The sequence below is a fragment of the Mytilinidion resinicola genome (assembly GCF_010093595.1).
Source record: "Mytilinidion resinicola strain CBS 304.34 unplaced genomic scaffold BDZ99scaffold_2, whole genome shotgun sequence".
In the NCBI taxonomy this organism is placed as follows: domain Eukaryota; kingdom Fungi; phylum Ascomycota; class Dothideomycetes; order Mytilinidiales; family Mytilinidiaceae; genus Mytilinidion; species Mytilinidion resinicola.
Genome location: NW_022985438.1, coordinates 2,414,786 through 2,431,030, shown reverse-complemented (window position 1 = coordinate 2,431,030; position 16,245 = coordinate 2,414,786). Strand labels below are relative to the sequence as shown.

General features: G+C 50.4%; 7 protein-coding genes across 7 annotated transcripts; 3 read left to right on the top strand and 4 right to left on the bottom strand.

Annotated features, from left to right (window-relative positions):
• Positions 1-3,060: 3,060 nt before the first annotated feature.
• BDZ99DRAFT_515058 (uncharacterized protein) lies at positions 3,061-4,500 on the top strand (the record flags this gene model as incomplete). The annotated part of the gene is made up of 3 exons (XM_033724939.1): positions 3,061-3,071; positions 3,130-3,327; positions 3,951-4,500. The coding sequence occupies 3 exons, from the start codon at positions 3,061-3,063 to the stop codon at positions 4,498-4,500; spliced, it is 759 nt and encodes a 252-aa protein (XP_033583432.1).
• Positions 4,501-7,333: 2,833 nt separating this feature from the next.
• Positions 7,334-8,552, bottom strand: BDZ99DRAFT_136682 (uncharacterized protein). The gene is made up of 5 exons (XM_033712651.1): positions 8,492-8,552; positions 8,330-8,423; positions 7,774-8,276; positions 7,511-7,721; positions 7,334-7,463 (listed from the first exon to the last, which is right to left on the bottom strand). Coding segments are annotated over exons 2-5 (717 nt in total). The 5' UTR covers positions 8,332-8,423; positions 8,492-8,552; the 3' UTR covers positions 7,334-7,462.
• Positions 8,553-8,860: 308 nt separating this feature from the next.
• BDZ99DRAFT_458333 (uncharacterized protein) lies at positions 8,861-10,366 on the bottom strand. The gene has a single exon (XM_033718891.1). The coding sequence runs from the start codon at positions 10,073-10,075 to the stop codon at positions 9,317-9,319; it is 759 nt and encodes a 252-aa protein (XP_033583430.1). The 5' UTR covers positions 10,076-10,366; the 3' UTR covers positions 8,861-9,316.
• A 209-nt stretch (positions 10,367-10,575) lies between these two features.
• On the bottom strand, positions 10,576-11,493 carry BDZ99DRAFT_485070 (concanavalin A-like lectin/glucanase; the record flags this gene model as incomplete). The annotated part of the gene is made up of 1 exon (XM_033722684.1): positions 10,576-11,493. The coding sequence occupies one exon, from the start codon at positions 11,491-11,493 to the stop codon at positions 10,576-10,578; it is 918 nt and encodes a 305-aa protein (XP_033583429.1).
• A 203-nt stretch (positions 11,494-11,696) lies between these two features.
• Positions 11,697-12,711, top strand: BDZ99DRAFT_433734 (uncharacterized protein). Its single transcript, XM_033717411.1, has 2 exons — positions 11,697-12,073; positions 12,139-12,711. The coding sequence occupies exons 1-2, from the start codon at positions 11,872-11,874 to the stop codon at positions 12,243-12,245; spliced, it is 309 nt and encodes a 102-aa protein (XP_033583428.1). The 5' UTR covers positions 11,697-11,871; the 3' UTR covers positions 12,246-12,711.
• A 159-nt stretch (positions 12,712-12,870) lies between these two features.
• BDZ99DRAFT_458331 (uncharacterized protein) lies at positions 12,871-13,862 on the top strand. The gene has a single exon (XM_033718890.1). It carries the CDS (start codon positions 12,967-12,969, stop codon positions 13,675-13,677), a length of 711 nt encoding a protein of 236 aa, XP_033583427.1. The 5' UTR covers positions 12,871-12,966; the 3' UTR covers positions 13,678-13,862.
• Positions 13,863-13,978: 116 nt separating this feature from the next.
• BDZ99DRAFT_505881 (putative alcohol dehydrogenase) lies at positions 13,979-15,415 on the bottom strand. The gene is made up of 4 exons (XM_033724134.1): positions 14,866-15,415; positions 14,639-14,812; positions 14,273-14,576; positions 13,979-14,218 (listed from the first exon to the last, which is right to left on the bottom strand). The coding sequence occupies exons 1-4, from the start codon at positions 15,268-15,270 to the stop codon at positions 14,043-14,045; spliced, it is 1,059 nt and encodes a 352-aa protein (XP_033583426.1). The 5' UTR covers positions 15,271-15,415; the 3' UTR covers positions 13,979-14,042.
• Between the last annotated feature and the right edge of the window lie 830 nt (positions 15,416-16,245).

Here is a 16,245-nt window from a genome sequence, read left to right as displayed (position 1 = left end):
GCTGCGCTGGAAGTGTCAGTCGATAAACGGCTGAGTAGGTAAGGTTACCGTTGCGCCCGGGTGCGGCGGTGAGGTCCATCCCTGGACGAGGCATAGTCTGCTGACTCTTAAGAGGCGCGCTGGCTAGCTTTGGAGAACCACGAAGATTCTTGTTGCCGGGGATGGGGGGTTGAGTTGGGCTGTGATCAAGGTACGAAGTAGAGGCGTGGGAGCGTGCTACAGGGATTGTAGGTGCCACCATCGTGGCCATCTCGGAAGAAGGCAATGCTGTGAGGCTTCGTGTACATTGCGGTATTCTATGGTCTGGGGAATTGGGATGTCTGGGAATTGAGCAAAGGGCGTAGGTATAAAGGTAGGCTATTCCTCTACTGATTCTCCTCTTGGCGCGCTCCAACCACATCTCAAACATCATATCTATTTCATTCAGATAGTTCTATTTTGGTCTATTCTCCAATTGGTCAATCGGAAGCGTGAATCCGTTTTGACTACGTACGCTCAGCACCGATCCGGACAAGCCTCGCTATTGGAATTATACTCCGCCAGAAGAGGACTTTGCTTCACAAACCCAGATGGCTTCCGCAGGTTCCACTCCGCCCCTATCCCCGGCTCAGCAGCATGGATACTTCAGATGTGCTTGCACAAACGGCTACATTGTTAGGGCAACATGCAGCGCTTGTGCAGGAAATGATAAAACGTAGGCCTTATTCTTCTGTACTTTCATATCTGCTAAGAATCATGGTAGATGGCGTAGCCCCACCAGTACCCCTTGCGTTGGATGTGATGGTAAAGGGTTCATCACAGACCCTTGCCTAGAGCCTGCATGCGTCGCAAACAGAACACAGGGGAATAACGGAGCACCTTAGGAAGGTCGTCCTTCGGCCAACGGTGGGAACCTTTCTCTCGCACTTCTTGATCATTCCCGAGCCTGCGGTCCGAATTCCAGCGCTCCGCACAGAAAGACGTCACTTCCCATCGCCTATACCTCAGGGCCCAAGAAGTACATGCTGGAATATCTTATTTGGGTCTCTGCTGTCAATGTTCACCCACATGATTTCGGTTTTTTGTCCTCTGTAATGACATCATTATCTTTTCATATCATATCCTCTTGTAGATGTTCCCCGCATACTGCTTCACGAGCGTAGGACAAATAGAACCTCGTGATCTCAAGAAAGAGGTGGGACATCAAGGAAGAGGCTTGAACGCAGAACTGGGGTCTCTTGAATTCTACTACGTCCTCGAGTCTTGAATGTTGGTATCACGTTTCATCCATGGGTAATCTTTTTCCTTCGTTATCTTCACGGCCCTTCGTCCTTCGCTATATTCACGGCCTTTCGTCCTTCTTTAGAGTACCTTATATGACCTCTTAAGGATAAACAGATCAAGGATGACAATCCTACGTTCCTCTCCTTGAGATTTCTGCTTCCTGACCTTGCTACACGGCACACTCAGCTCTTTTTCACTTGCCCCAAAAATTGCTCATCTCACGTCGCACCTCTAAACCCTGATAAAAAGCTACTATCACAAAGCCACGAAAAGCCGGCCAAGCCTTGACGTCTGTTGAGTAATACACGAATTTCTCGAAAGCCCCATTTTTCTTTACAACATCCTCCCCCGATGCCCAGAACCCAGCCCACACACCAACACAAACCGGGCGTCAACGCTCATTGCGGTGCTCATCCGCCTCCCACAAAAAAGCGCCCCTGCTACCGTCTCTAAGGGGTGGTATCCTCTCGTGGTATGGTGCACAATCGTTCTAGACACTGGCCGTCGCCGTCTTGTGCGTGGGGGTCACCAGCCGTCCGGCGAGGTACGACGGCGATGCGATTGATAAGACTGGATTCCCACGTGCGACCATGGACATCCCTTAGACCTCGTCATCATCGACTGTCACGTTCTCGCGATATGGATGAGAAACACCATCAGGGAACAGAGTTGAACATGCTGGACGTTTGTGAGAGACTGACCATGTACAGCGCCAGATTCGGCGGTATCTGAGGTGGAGGATGGTCAAAAGCTACCCTGGCACGCCTGGGCCCCATGGTAGTACGGCGCGCAGCCCGGGCTTGGTGCTACGTGCTCGTTCACGCGCAAGGCAGGGTAGACGGCGACTACGTACTCGAGGGAGCTGGAGGGCCCGAAAGTAGCAATGCGATGCGACCACGGGAAGGCGTTGGATGCCTGACGGCATCGCCGCAAGCGGTGGCGTCGAGACCACCCGGCGGGCGCTTCTTGGATGGGCGGCGTGCATAGCTGAGGTGAGGGAGCACGTGGACCGGGGGCAGCGAGACGAATGTGTGACGTTGACGCTGTGGTCGGCGATGTCGTGTGTTTGGTATGACTTGTCAAGGGTTGAAGGTGAAGAGGGGCGAGGTCCGGAGAGAAGGATTGGGAATGAGGTGCAGCTGGAGGCTTGGTTTGACATGTGAGGGTGTGTGTGTAGTTAAAGAGAAATCTATAATGTATATCCACCCGTAGCGGAACACCAACTGTAACGGAACACTATTCCCTTCCGAAGTATCTCTAATGTACTTCAGCAATAGTATAATCCTGCAGAGAGTACCTCATCAAATTCCACTCATTCTGCACACAGTCATATGCTCTAACTAGAAATTTACGGTAGTACTGGGTACGCTGTCGATCGTTCTGTTCGCGGGGATAGTTCGCGCCTCAGCTGTTATCCCCTGTCGAACCCCAAGTCTGGGCAGTTCTTCGAATCTCGGACTACTAGAAATATAGAACGATCGATGAAGTTCAGTTTCCGAGGCTTTGACGCAATGAGGAATAGAAGTTGAAGAGACCGAGAGTTTCTCCGTAGGGACAGGAGTAAGCGGGCGCGCCACATGGCTTTGCTTGTGGATCAACATAGTTAGCGCATTCGGCTATGGTATTGGCTAAGTATCAAAACGATATCAAGTTTACACGCTACTCATTGATCGCCGTAGCTGAAGCTAGAATTTCAATTTTTGGAATTAACGCAGTTAATTGCACGCAAACGTCCGCTTAAGACGCCAATTGACTAGCCAGCACTTCAGCAGCAGCGCCCACTGCTACCGAAGAGCCATGGCGACGCCGTGGCCTTGGAGGGCGACATAACCTACCCCGCTTCGCGAGCACGCTTACATGCCTCAGCACCTTTCTCCACGATGTATTGCACCTCGTTGAGCGCAACGGTAGCCAGTCCGTGCCAGCAGACCTCGCCGGCGACATTATTCGCGGTGCATTGACGTTCGTCCTGAAGACGCAGCACACTCCCGTCTTCCTCGAAGGTCGTCCGCGGGAGCGATACCAAGCAGTGGTGCGAGAGACTTTACGTTCTGTCAAGGCCAGGTGGGTTGCCCGTAGGTCTGGACGTTGGTCCAGCGAGAGTGCCTGGCCGGCTTGGTCCATAGCTACTTACTGTGCTGCTGCTACTAAAGCGCGCGCGAAGCGTTGCTGTACGCATTGCCGTTCAATGCAACAAAGAGTCGGACATGTGACGAAATAGGACAAGGCACGTGCAAGATAAAATACCTTCAGCTGAAGCACTGATGCACTAGTTAGTTAGTTATTTAGTGCTGACTAATACCATATAACCATTCCACCCCCGCGGCAAAAGAGACCCGCCTTTTTTAAGGCCCGTGCTTGAATTAGGTAAGGCGAGCAGGGGCCTCAAAACAGGCCAGTTACTTTTGCCGCAGGGATGATGCCCATCGCTCTCCCCGTAACATCCCAGCCCTGTCTCGATTCCCCTCCAGGCTCCACTGTGCTGGCTTGCGATTCTCCCGGTCAACCACTAGGCTCTTCCTTCCGCCCGTCAAAGACATCTCTAGACCGGCAGCCTGATTTACAGCCGTTTCCCGCCCTCTGCGTCCAACCTACTAAAGCCTTGCAAGAACCATAATAGGAGAAAGTGGTGTGTAAGTAGTCATTGCGCCGGATCCGATGGCACTCATAAGCTGACTCGTGCGTAGCGGAGAAATAAAAGCTCAACTATCTCCTGAATCTCGAACTGCTATAGAGACACAAGCTACCTTGCGGTGTCTGTGCAAGTTGAAATACAACGCTAGTCGCCACAGTCAAGAAGTCATCACTTGGGCGCAAAATGTGACAGAAGAGATCAACTTAGCGCTGACAGCAGTCCTCGGGTTAGAATCTGGTGGACTCGCTACGCAAATGAGCTCCGTCGTCCTCTCCCGGAACCGGGCATTCGTCTGCTTCGATGTATACATTGAGGGGTGCGACCACCTAATTCGAGCAGAGATTGACTCAAGCTGCGAGCGGCCTATATATTATGTCCAGAAGAAGGAGGACACCTTTCTCGTACGACGCGAACCGAGCATGGATGCATATGTCGCAAGTAGATTGTTGCACATTCAGAGCGTAGACGCAGGACCCCGGCCATACTTCATAGATGAAAGCAACCCGCCGGTCTACGATAATGGAAGTCGGCTCGAAGCACCAGTGGACGAGGAGCTGAAAGAGTTAGATTGTAAGGCAGAGAAGGACTGCGACGATGGCTAGCCTCTGTCCACCGTAGACTCGGCTTAATGCAGTACCATTTCAGAATATACAAGCCAGTCTGCACACTTTAAATAATACTAATCCAAACACACACGCCGATGCGACGTGATCGTAATGCATATCTAATATGCTATCTATACGAAGATTTCTTGCTACCCTGATAACCCAGCTCAAGCAAATGGTCCATGTCTGTTACAGATCATAACACACAAGACGCGCATACTGAGGTATTCGCGGAAGCATGTAAGCAGATCAGATTGATTACACATAATCTGCATACGGGTCCCAGGGGCACGAGGGTCCGACGCCTTGGTGTGTTGGATTCCCCTGGCTAGCTACGAGGTCACGAGACCAGAGGGTCACATGAAGGATCGAGCAGCTCGTAGCGAGCAGGACGAGCTGGCGAGCAGGATCGTGGACGAGCAGACGAGCCGGGCTCGCTAGCTCGACGACGAGCGGACGAGCACATAGATTTCTTAGGAGTTGCCTTTTGTATTTAAGCACGCTCGTTCTCGTAGATAGGAACCTCGTGTTCAACTCAAGACTTCAGTACTACCTATTGGAAGTAACCCGTCTTATTGCCTGAGATTGATTTTGCCTTTCCCCCTGAAGACTATCGCACCCCGACGACGACTTGACCTATAGCTTGCCTAAGTACGAGTACTTGGAAGTTGTAGAAGAGACGACCAGTTACAATGTCCTTGGATTTGGCCAAGGCAGCCAGGCAGGGTCCTATAGCCTCATCAGTACTATGTTGCTATTGTAGATGAGGCTAGTCGTACTCCGTCGCACGTTACGATGAGCAGGTTTGATGAATGGATCTTCGTTGGTGGTTATCGTCCCATCTCTCGTTTGGCGATTATTGTCCTCATCTTTCGGGAGAATAGGAGTTGATATGATAGATCATGTCTTCACCGAAAAGCTCAAGAGTTCCTCATGCAGCCCCATCATTGTCGAGTACTCGATAGACTATCTATGTTACTTTACCCCAACACCGTTCAGAACAGGTGAGAACTTCTTCCTGATTATCAAAATCAAATTGACCTAAATTTAGGCACCTCGCTGGGAGAGATCATGTAATACAGGAAATATATATCAGGTCACACATGCTTGGCAGAGTCCTTAAGCCACGATCCGGCATGACATGTGTAATGCCAGGGGCATCACATAGCCAAATAATGACAGGTTCTGCATACGAGACGCTGTGCACGTGTGCCCATTGATCAACTAATGCTCGATCTATCCATGATGAACAATTGTCTACTTCCATGGTTAAACCCGCAACCTCAAATGGCGGTGTTGCGGCGATTTTGCATTCGGTGATTCAGCGGCCTCGTCGAACAGGTCAAAGTATGCTTGAATTCTCTTCTCATGCGCAGAGTCCAGTGGTCGCGTTTCATCGTCGAGGATTACCTTCTCTTCCTCTAGATTTCCAATTAACCATTGGGAGCTCTTTTTGCCAGGCATGATCTACCTAGCGTGATAGCTACAGGCGAATGTTGATCCGTTATTGAAGGATACGGAGTTTGTGGTCATCCCACGCCGGTCACCGACATGAATGATTAAGATCAAGTAACCATTTTAGTTCATAGCACGTGTTGAACAGGGTGGACGCGCGTGATCGCTGAGCTAAGTCTATCATACAAGGGGCGCGGCCAAGTGCATATTCCGGACCTACCAGCTACGCGAGGCGAGGAACATCAAAACTACTAGTTTTTGGTGCATTGGAGGAGCTATACCACAACAACTACAGCCATCGATTACGATCCAAGTGGGTAGATGTATCTGTCTATGTCTCTTAGTGATAATTATGGAAGAAGACAAATTTATTAACCGATACTGGATGGTGCGAAGCAACTTTCAAGATTTGGGTGAGATGCTTACGTAACCGGAATATGCACTTGGCCGCGCCCCTTGTAGCGTCTGGGTGCCTGCATAGGCGGCTGGCCACTCCCCGCGGCAGGCCCAGCAGCTGGCACAGTCACAGCGGCTAGCCCGGGAGGGGGGGGCGCACGCTCATCTCGCTCTCACCAGCACCAGCTATGGCTGACCAATTTTCTTTTCTTCAGCTGATGGAGAATATGGAGACCACTCGACGCCGTGGATGGGAATCGCGCCATGTTCCCAAACCTAAGAGCATCAGCGACCATATGTACCACATGGCAATATTCTGCCTCATGTCACCTAACGTCTGACAATACTTCAGTCACTAGGGTCACTAGAGGCCCTGGCTGTTACGAAAGGTTCTGTTATCGACGTGCTGAATAGTTACAGCGTAAGCTTAAATACAGTATTTTACAAAGCGTGCTGAGGCGCTCGGCAGTATCCTTCTGCTTCTCTGATTGGACGACTTAAGATCGAAGTACGGACTGGAATGGCGACCCCACATGAAATCAGCACTATCTGCAGCCCCACGGCGATTTACGACTTCTCGCGATGCTGATTGATTCTTCAGCTTATATAAGTGCTCTTTAGGTGTTGCGACGGTAGTCTAAGCTCGATGGTGGTGCTCTATGGGTAGGGCGAGTTGTCGCTATGAGGAAGAACCTATCGCCGAACAGGCGGTATGGCGTTGATGCTAATGTACTTTTCGTATCTACAGGACTGGGGAAGTTTCTGAATGCTCTAACAAGAAATCTTGAGGAAAGTAGTAGGATTCGGAGTCGTGGGCATATGTTTGATTGCTTTACTGTCGAAATACCCATACATTGTTCCGTCACGGTGGTTGTTCCGTTAGAGGTGGATGCACGTTATGGATGATTCACATTTTACCTACGATGCGGCTAAGACATTATGCGTACTAGAGATTACTTGCCTACCTACCGTGCCGGCTCATAAATATCCGGACACTCGCCTTCCTTGTGACTGTAGGGCTTTATCATACTAATGAAAACCCGGGGCGACGGATTGCACTTATAATCTCCCTACACCTCTCTGCCGCTGTCTGGGGTGACCTCCTAAGTCTATTAGTTGTTAATTTTGCGGACGTTATGAAATTACCCTGACGCACCACAAGCAGTACCAGGAAAGTGTATAGAAATCCGAGAAGACGCATTGTACCTGTGTAAAATGTGCATACTTACGATTATCGTGTCCGTGGATCTGATTCGACCAACGGTCTCGGGAATCGCTCAGGTAGCCTGGTCTTGTAGGCACTCTTTTTCGATGTGCGAGTCGGATCCCCAAGGGTCTTTCAGTCGAGTATACGGTCCCTATAATGTCTTTTGTACTCAATCTCTAGACCGCTTCTAGGATCCTCTATCATGGGCTTACCAGTGCTTCCAATATGCTTCCAATTTTCTTCCGAGAACCACTGCGCAATGTAATTCATAGGAACGGCCCAGCGCTTGTGACTATCCAGAAGTTTGCCTCCTTCCGGCCATTCATAAGCATATAGTCCGTACTTCGGAATGAGCTCCGATGTAACAGGGTTCCAAGGAGATCTCTTCGTTTCGTAATACTCTGGATAAGGAAGCGGCTCAACCTTGAGCTTGAACATGCTGACTTCCCATGCAAACCCATCTTCACATTGTTTGTTTTGACGCGAATTCCAGATTACATATTCATCTTCGAGGCTGATGTCATGTCCGGACTCGGTATCGTGGAAACGGATATAGTTGATGACATGGATAAGTTCATGGCCGATCGTCGTGGCGAATATCCAACAGAGGCGGAGGAACAGGTCATAGTCTTGACTTGGATCGATATCAGCTGCGTATTTGAGTAGAGTAGGGTTGAATTGGATTTCAATCGAGTCCGAAACCAGGGTGCGCTTCCTGTTAATGTCAGCTTGTGCGAAAACGTCTCGTGCTACGTCCGCATTTACGACATATCTAGTGTACTGGTGGAGTTGGTTTATGGTCTTGAACGTCGCGACGACAATGTTGACGTTGTCATTAGGATCAACTGGTGCGAGATAGATTCTGTGGTATTTGTTAACTTCATCTCTCTTGTCTTCAAAGCTGAGCGAAAAGTCGTATTCGTTATTCACCCATTTTGCTATCTCCGCCTTGTTACTCAGGTCAATCAAACGCTCAGCAGTAGTATCTGCTTTGGGAGTATAGTACCCGACATTGGACACGGCGTTTGTGGCGTAATATCGCAATGTGTATGGCTCTGTGACGAATTTGGTGAAGAGTAGCCACGCGGGCATCAGCTTTTCGTAGGTTTCTGATGTCATAATGGCAGGCACTATTTTGTCCTTAGCTACAAAAGAGTGGACATTACCTTGCAGATTGGACGTAAAGGGAGCTTGCAGGCTTAGGATGCCATGTTTTTGTAGGTCATCAATGGAAGAGTGATAGTACGAGGCAGCCTTTTCTATGCACTTTTTATGATCTGGACTCAGATCTTCTATGAGCCTGTCTTTAATAGTAGCTGTAGTGTCGATTTCCATTGGGTCGTCCATAGTTAACGCTTGATACAGCAATACGGCATGAAATGTGGTATGTAAAACTTGAGAAATTTGGGAGGCCCTGGCAAGCGTATGGTAGAATTGATCAATGGAATAAAGGCAACGATATCACAAAGAGGCCAAAAACCAAAACACAATCGGACAAAGACCAGGACGGCTGCAAAGAATGCCTTTGTCCAATCGTGACCTTGTTGTGAAATTGAAGGGTTGAGATTTCTCTGAGCAGGCACTTTGGGTCAAGTTCGCTATGCCATTGGCGAATCATAAGGTGATCGGTCAGTGGAAGCTTCATCTACAGTGCTTTACTGTTTTTCGATACTAAAATGAGGAGAGGAAGAATTTCGAAGATTTCAAGATTGGTAAAGAGTAAGCTTTGATTCGTACTTACCATTACACTCTGGATCATAGTTCTATCCAAGAAAGAGCCGTAGAAACGGATGCGAGGTCCCAATCCTCGTCTTCCTCTTCTGCTTCCGGGGCCCCATTGGGTATCCTAGCTTCCATACTCTTGACTTGTACTGTTACTTCGTCTTCGTCTTCCTCTTCACCGCCATAATCGTTACGAGGTTCTAACCAATATTTCTCCAGCGCTAGCTGCAAAGAACGGCGAAGAAGAAGCATCCCCTTTTCCTCCTCCAAATACATTATCGACATATTGTCCTCCAATATCTCACCCCTAGCAACCCTCGCGTTCCACTTTCTCTTCCACCTTCTCTTTTCCCACCTACTTGTCTCACCCATCCTATCCCTCTTCCCCTTATCCTTCTGATACGTATGATGATACGTCGGTGGCCTAGGCCACCGCTGCGCCTCCTTGTATGCCTCACGCTTTGAAAACTGCCGCACCGGCGCAGTCGACAAATCAGCAGGAAAAGATGTAGGCCAGCAGCTGTCAAGCTTGCCCTCGGTCTTGCAGCCGCGTACGCAACAGACAGCGACGTAATGTGGAGACGAGAGGTCGGAGGGAGAGAGGCCTTTGAAGCTATAGTACTTTTCGGCGCGCGCGCGCGTGTGAGTGACGGCGCGGTGGGCCGAGCGCAGGTCTTGGAAGTCGTGAGCGGAGTTGCGACCGGCGTGGTTCATAGAGGTTTCGAGAGAGCGTGGGATTGTTGAGGAGAGTATTGGGTTGGAATAGGTGGGTGAGGCATCGAAATAAGGCATGATTGGTTGTTCAGTTGACTCAACTAAGAGGACTGAACGAGGAGCGAATCGTTTGATGGTGGTGTGTTAAGTAGGTTAGTAGAGAGGTAAGCTGCAGGTTATTAGCTAGGAGACCACCTGATGAGTCGAAGGGCTGTGACGTTATGAAAAAGGGCCGAGGGCAAGACTCAGCCGCATTCAATGAACGCGATCCTAATCCTGAATCCTGGTGATGGGCATGGGGGGCTGGAGTAAGTATACCAACATCCAGAGTTTTGCGCATGAATCATAAATGTTTTGTGTTGTCAACGTATATGCTCTTTCTATGGTGTTGTAAGGATGAGAGTGTTTGAGGCGTACGTAAGATAGCGCTTCATATCACGTGATGCCAAGATCAGATTAAATTGTAGAGAGCTTGCAATCTCCAAGTAAGCACAGCAGAAGAATACGAGCCTTTAAGGGTCTAATGTACAATTAAGGTCTCTGACAGGTATTCGTTAATCATTAAATAGACATATCCATCATCCAGCCCTCCCTTCTTTTGTCTGATTCCACTCATGCTCAAATCGATCCCAACCACCAGCAGGGTCATCTACCATTTTCAGATCACTCAGGACAAGATCGTACCAACCATTATCAGGTAGCTTCCCGCCGCACACATTCCCGCCCATAGCAACGTTGATGATAATGCGGAAATCCGCCATCGGCCGCGTGCCCGGTGGTATATTCGCCTTCATGACCGGCGCACCGTCAATATACCACAGCAGCTTCCCAGTGTCCTGGTTCCAAGCAAATCCAAATGTATGAACGCTGTGTGGCATAGATGGGACATGCGTCTCTACGACTCGATGCTTGTTCCAGTCCTCGCCATTGAAGAAGCCCCAGTGCAGGCAGCTATGGTTTACGAGGTCCCCATTCCAGGACTCGAATATATCGACCTCACCGTCTGTGGGCCATACAAATGGATCGGCGGGTAGCAACCAGAACGCAGGCCAGATTCCAGACGCACATGGGGCCTGGATTGACACGGATAGAAAGCCTCGAGGGCGAGAGAGAGTCTGGTGCGATGTCAAGCGCGCGCTGGTATAGCGCTGTTGTTGAGTTGAGTCCGCGATTGCACGAACAACAAGCTTGCCGTCCGGGGTGTAGAAGCTGTTTGCGGGGTTGTTCGTGTAGTTCTGGGACTCGTTATTCCCCCAGCCATGGTCGCCCAATTCGTGACGGAAGTCTTCTGTTACAGCTCTGCTAGCGTGGAGGTTCGGTTGCCAGTATGCAGCAGCTGGTGCGGAGGACCCGGGTTTGCTGGAGGTTGGAACGGGAGGAGGTTGGTTGGAATGCGGGCGGGCTGGTACTGGTGGACGGTTGTTGTTGGCCTGGAATTCATTCAGCTTTGCTTTCCCTTTCTCGAAAGCACTATCGAGAGCATGGCGGAAGGACATGGCGCTCTTGAAGTGCAGACTGAGCTGTGAGGGAAGCAAAGGCTGGCCCTGGCTGGTTCCAAGGTTGTACAGGTCGTGATGATAAATGTGTGCCATGCTGAGACTTGCGCATGTTCTCTTTCCGTGTGATGTCATCGTTTTCTGCGATTCTTCGATGACCCAGATGTGGCTGTGTGGCTGTCCAGATCGATCAAGAACCGGCCAGCACCTTGGAAGAACGTCATACCCGCATACCTTATGAACCACAAACTACGTAGCCACCACTGTGGCACATAAAGCCTCCCCACAGTCCTCCCCACACGCTCTCCACACTCCACGAAGTCCACTTCTACAACTTCACTCCACCAAAGCAACACCCAATCAAACCAGCCCTCAAATATGTCGGGAATCTTCCAGTCCCTCTCAGATCTCGTCACCTCCCTGTTTGAGGTGATTGGCTCCTTCTTCAAGACCTTCTTCGACCTCATCTACGGTGTCTTCGCCATGATCGTGAACCTCTTTTCTGGCGCCATTAATCTGGTTCTTGACTTCTTCAAGGGATTGGTCGAACTGACTGGCGGCGTTGTCGGATTTGTCTTCGGTAAGCCCAACCTGAACAGTCACCATGACTCCAACTCCCTTCTTATTCTGACTTGCTTTTCTCAGGAAACATCCTCATCATCGGTGTCCTTGCCGTCGCCTTCTTCGGATTCTTACAATACCAGCGCAACCAGGGCCGTACTGTCAAGGTTGGAGACAAGAAGCTCAACTAGGCGACCAGCCAGCACAGGCCACGAGAATCGAATGGTGGTAGCTTTTCCAGTGTACGATACGATACGATGCAAACTTGGCTCGACGATGGAAGGGTGACGAGACAGCCCTGCGGGCAGGCTTCTAGCTAAAATTGCGATACCCCTTGAACAATCAAACGGTCTTCATCTAAAGGCTATTATACGATCGATAAATCCACATGATCTTCCACATTCGCTTCATTTCTCTACAGTGTCTCACTACGAACATCCGCACATTTCCTCTACTCACTACTATTGCTGCTGCTGCTGCTCCTAATTCTCTCTCTCGGTATTTGCTGAGATGTGAATGCGATGGAAGTTGAGCGTTTCGAACAACTAGGAGACTCGTGTCGCCACCTCAAAAGATTGGTGTACATCTACTAGAAGTGGGGGTTGCTCGTCCTATGATTCTAGCATTCCCTTAAAGCAGACAGACTAGATATTCTACATCACAAATTCTTACATGCCGCGATCGGACCCTTCCTAAAGAACGGAGCATTTCGACCAATCAAAAACTAGCTCATCACTAGGATGAATAGCTGACTCGTGTAGGTACTTCGTAACTACTAGCGATCCTTCCTCCGAAGTACATATCTATAGGGCGTATATCCGATTAGTGGCGCCCTATCTACATCCGAGAACTACACTACGTATATTAATTGCACCCCTTTCACAAGTCCTCCCCAGCACCATCCCACCCAAAATGTCCTCTACGACCCCACCCCCACCCAAATCCTTCACCACCCAAATCCTCACTAAATCAGACCTCCTCTCCCAACCCACCCTAAACAACGCCACCATCTCCCTCATCAACGCCGCCTTCTCCACCCACAAATCCCGTGACCCAGACGCCTGGGACAACACCATCTCGCGCTTCCCGCCCAGCGCCCGCCCCGTCGACCCCGGTCTCGCCAACGTCCTAGGCGCCGACGGATTGTGCGCGATCGTCTGCGACGCCGAGACCGGAGCCGTCGTCGCTTCCGCGTCTGTGACCCGCTGGCCTGGTTTCAGCGCTGTGAAAACCGACGGTGCTGCGGAGGATGCGGCTGATGGTTCTGCATGGCTGGATTGGGAAGTCAAATGCGTAGCGAGCCTCGATCAGGCTGAGTACCGCGGGCAAGGGGTTGCGAGCCGCGCGTGTGCTGCGGTTGAGGAAGCGTTGCGAGCGCGGATGGTGGGAGGGGGTGAGGGCCTGCGGATGTGGATTATGTGTAATGAGGAGAGGATCGGGGCGTATTGGCGGAGAAGGGGGTATGGTGATGTTCTGCAGATGGTACCGCCAGTGGGTGCGTGGGGGAGTAGGCGGGAGTTTGTAGTTGCGATCCTTGTGAAGGAGAAGGGTGGGCACGTTGAGGTGGATAAGGGGAGGCTGAGGGAGTGGTTAGAGGGTCTATTTGAGGTAAAGGGGAAGTGAATGTGTGGGTGATGGCCTGCTGCCGTGAGAGTTAGAGCCGCATATCTTTCGTTTCGACCATTTACTCTTAGTTGTGCACTTCAGGCGGCAGTAGATTGTTCAGATGGCATATATCAAATTATTTCTGTCACCTTCCGAAAGCGAACTACCCAGGCCTCCTCCCCCTCCCGTAAGACTGCAGGTTCGTTACATTTATGCTCTACTCGGAGGAGCAGGAGACCCATTGGGCTGCTGCACAGGTCAATTGAGGGTTACCAAAACAAATCTCATATATGGCTTTGTTCAATGCGTCAAAGGTATAAACGTCTTATAATGTCATTGTTTCTGTGGTTGCTGTATGGATCGAATCAACAGACTCCGATGAATTAGATCTTGATCACAATCTTCCCGACAGCAGACTGAGCGTTAAGCATCGCGAATGCCTCCTTCGCATCCTCCCACTCAAAGATTGTCGCAACAACCGGATGGATCTTATATTTCTCAGCCAACTGAGCTGCCTGTTCCGCCATCGCCTTGCTCCCAGCATTTGCCACTCCTCGGACTGCAGGCCACCAGTCAGCTTGAATTCTCCAACGCGTCTTCGGTGGTCACTTACCAGTCTTTCCACCAAGAATAATCGCCAGGACAAGGTCAGTCTTCTTACTTTCGGACATAAAGCCGACTAAGGAGACCTGCCCGCCGAATTTAACTGCCGCAAGAGACTGCTCGATGGTCCCGGAGCCTGCTACGTCAACGACGAGGTCGACGCCCTTCCCGTTGGTGAGGCGTAACACTTCTTGTTCCCAATTTGCATGGGTTCGGTAGTTGATGAGATGCGTAGCGCCCATCATTTTCGCGAGCTCAAGTTTGGCGTCTGACGAAGATGTTGCAATCACCCTGGCTCCGATTGCGGAGGCCAGCTTAGATTCATGTCAAAACTTTGCATGATAGAGCAAAGACTTAAGTGGAAGCGAGGACTTACCTGGATAGCGAAGCAGCTGACACCCCCAGTGCCTTGCGTGAGCACCGTCATGCCCGCCTTCAAAGGCTCAGGCCCATGGAAGAGCGCATTCACGGACGTAGCGCCACAGGCCGGCATCGCAGCCATTTCTGCGAACGTCAAATGCGAAGGCGCGGAGATCAGATGGCTGTCTTCCTGCAAAACTTATGTCAATATCCTTCACCGCTTACAAACCAGAAAGTACATACCCAAACAGCATACTCGCGCAGAGTACCTTGCTCGTTATCTGCCCCCTTTTGAGGGCATTCGAAAGGAATCGGTCCTGGTAACCCTTCATCAATCCAGGCGTTCGGGTGAACGAGGACCTTGTCTCCGACTTTCCACTGGCTGCCCTCTCCGATGGCTTCGACTTCCCCAGCACCATCAGCACAGGGGACGAGGTCGTTGACATGGTTTCCTGGGTAAATGGGGTCGTGTGCGAGGACCATGAAATCGCGAGCGTTGAGTGCCGCAGCTTTCATGCGGACGAGCGCTGTCTTGGGGGGAATGACGGTGGGTTTGGGGACGTTGGTGTTGAGACGGAGATTACTCAAGGCGTCCAAGGAGGTCCAGCTCGTGCGAGTAGCGTTGTGGATCTGCCATTCGGAAGGCATCTTGGCTAAAGATTGAAGGGGAGGCGTTTGTGCGTGGACTGATGTTTGATGGTAGAGTTGATCTTTGTAGAGGAGACTCTCAGGCTATGGTGACATTTAAGAGATGCAACATGATGGACCATACATAGGAAATCTGAAATTGTGTTTGCATTGGGAAAGCAACATTCTGACAACGCTCAATGCGATTGAATAGGATAAGATGATTTAGGATATGAGTAATAAGCGACAATTGGTACTTGGGAAGTTTGGTCAGCGGGAGAGGATGCAACTTTTCTAAACAGAGCCGAAAGGGTACTCACCGTGGAGGTTGGATTTGTACATTTGCTTTCGTAAACCGCGAGGCTAGAATATACCTTGTTTGGCGAAATAGGCAAGCAAGGGTTTTTAGAGCAACCAAGCCCTCACCACCAAACTACAAACTTCGGACCGCTTTGAGGCCTAGCTTACCAGTCTGCAAAGCGGCGAAGACAAACCCAGAGATACTTTTCGCATGAAGCCAAATTCCGAGGTCGGAAGATTCGGCTTAGAATATGATACCTCGTGAAGTCGAGAAAGCACGGTACAACTCATGCACTGGCATGAGTCTGGAGCTCGAAAGGGTCGTACTTACTCAAAGAATCATTATAACGTAATCCACAAGTTAGTGGCCCGCACAAGCTAGTGGCCCACTCAACTCAACACGCGACGCGTCGTCCAACAACCACCCCAATGGCAGCACCACAACAACAAGAAGCCATCTTTCAAGAAGGCAGAGTTATTCTAGGCGTTCAAGCCTACAAGACCGGCCAAATTACATCCTTCCGAGGCGTTGAGAAACTATACGATGTGCCCAGAAAGACGGTTACGCGTCGCGCCCGTGGTATTCCTCCACAACGCGGTGCTATCTCCAAAAATCGCCGTCTTACACCTGTACAAGAAGAGGTTCTTGTACAGAGGATTCTGTCGATGGACCAGCGTGGCATGCCGCCCCGTATT

Coding starts and splice junctions, on each gene's coding strand:
- BDZ99DRAFT_458331 (XM_033718890.1), top strand. CDS start 12,967: ATGTCCTCTACGACCCCACCCCCACCCAAATCCTTCACCACCCAAATC.
- BDZ99DRAFT_458333 (XM_033718891.1), bottom strand. CDS start 10,075: ATGCCTTATTTCGATGCCTCACCCACCTATTCCAACCCAATACTCTCC.
- BDZ99DRAFT_136682 (XM_033712651.1), bottom strand. Junction 7,722..7,773: donor GAAGCATATTGGAAGCACTG/GTAAGCCCATGA, acceptor TGAGTACAAAAG/ACATTATAGGGACCGTATAC.
- BDZ99DRAFT_433734 (XM_033717411.1), top strand. CDS start 11,872: ATGTCGGGAATCTTCCAGTCCCTCTCAGATCTCGTCACCTCCCTGTTT. Junction 12,074..12,138: donor CGTTGTCGGATTTGTCTTCG/GTAAGCCCAACC, acceptor TGCTTTTCTCAG/GAAACATCCTCATCATCGGT.
- BDZ99DRAFT_505881 (XM_033724134.1), bottom strand. CDS start 15,270: ATGCCTTCCGAATGGCAGATCCACAACGCTACTCGCACGAGCTGGACC. Junction 14,577..14,638: donor TCAGCTGCTTCGCTATCCAG/GTAAGTCCTCGC, acceptor CATGAATCTAAG/CTGGCCTCCGCAATCGGAGC. Junction 14,219..14,272: donor TATTCTTGGTGGAAAGACTG/GTAAGTGACCAC, acceptor GGTGGCCTGCAG/TCCGAGGAGTGGCAAATGCT.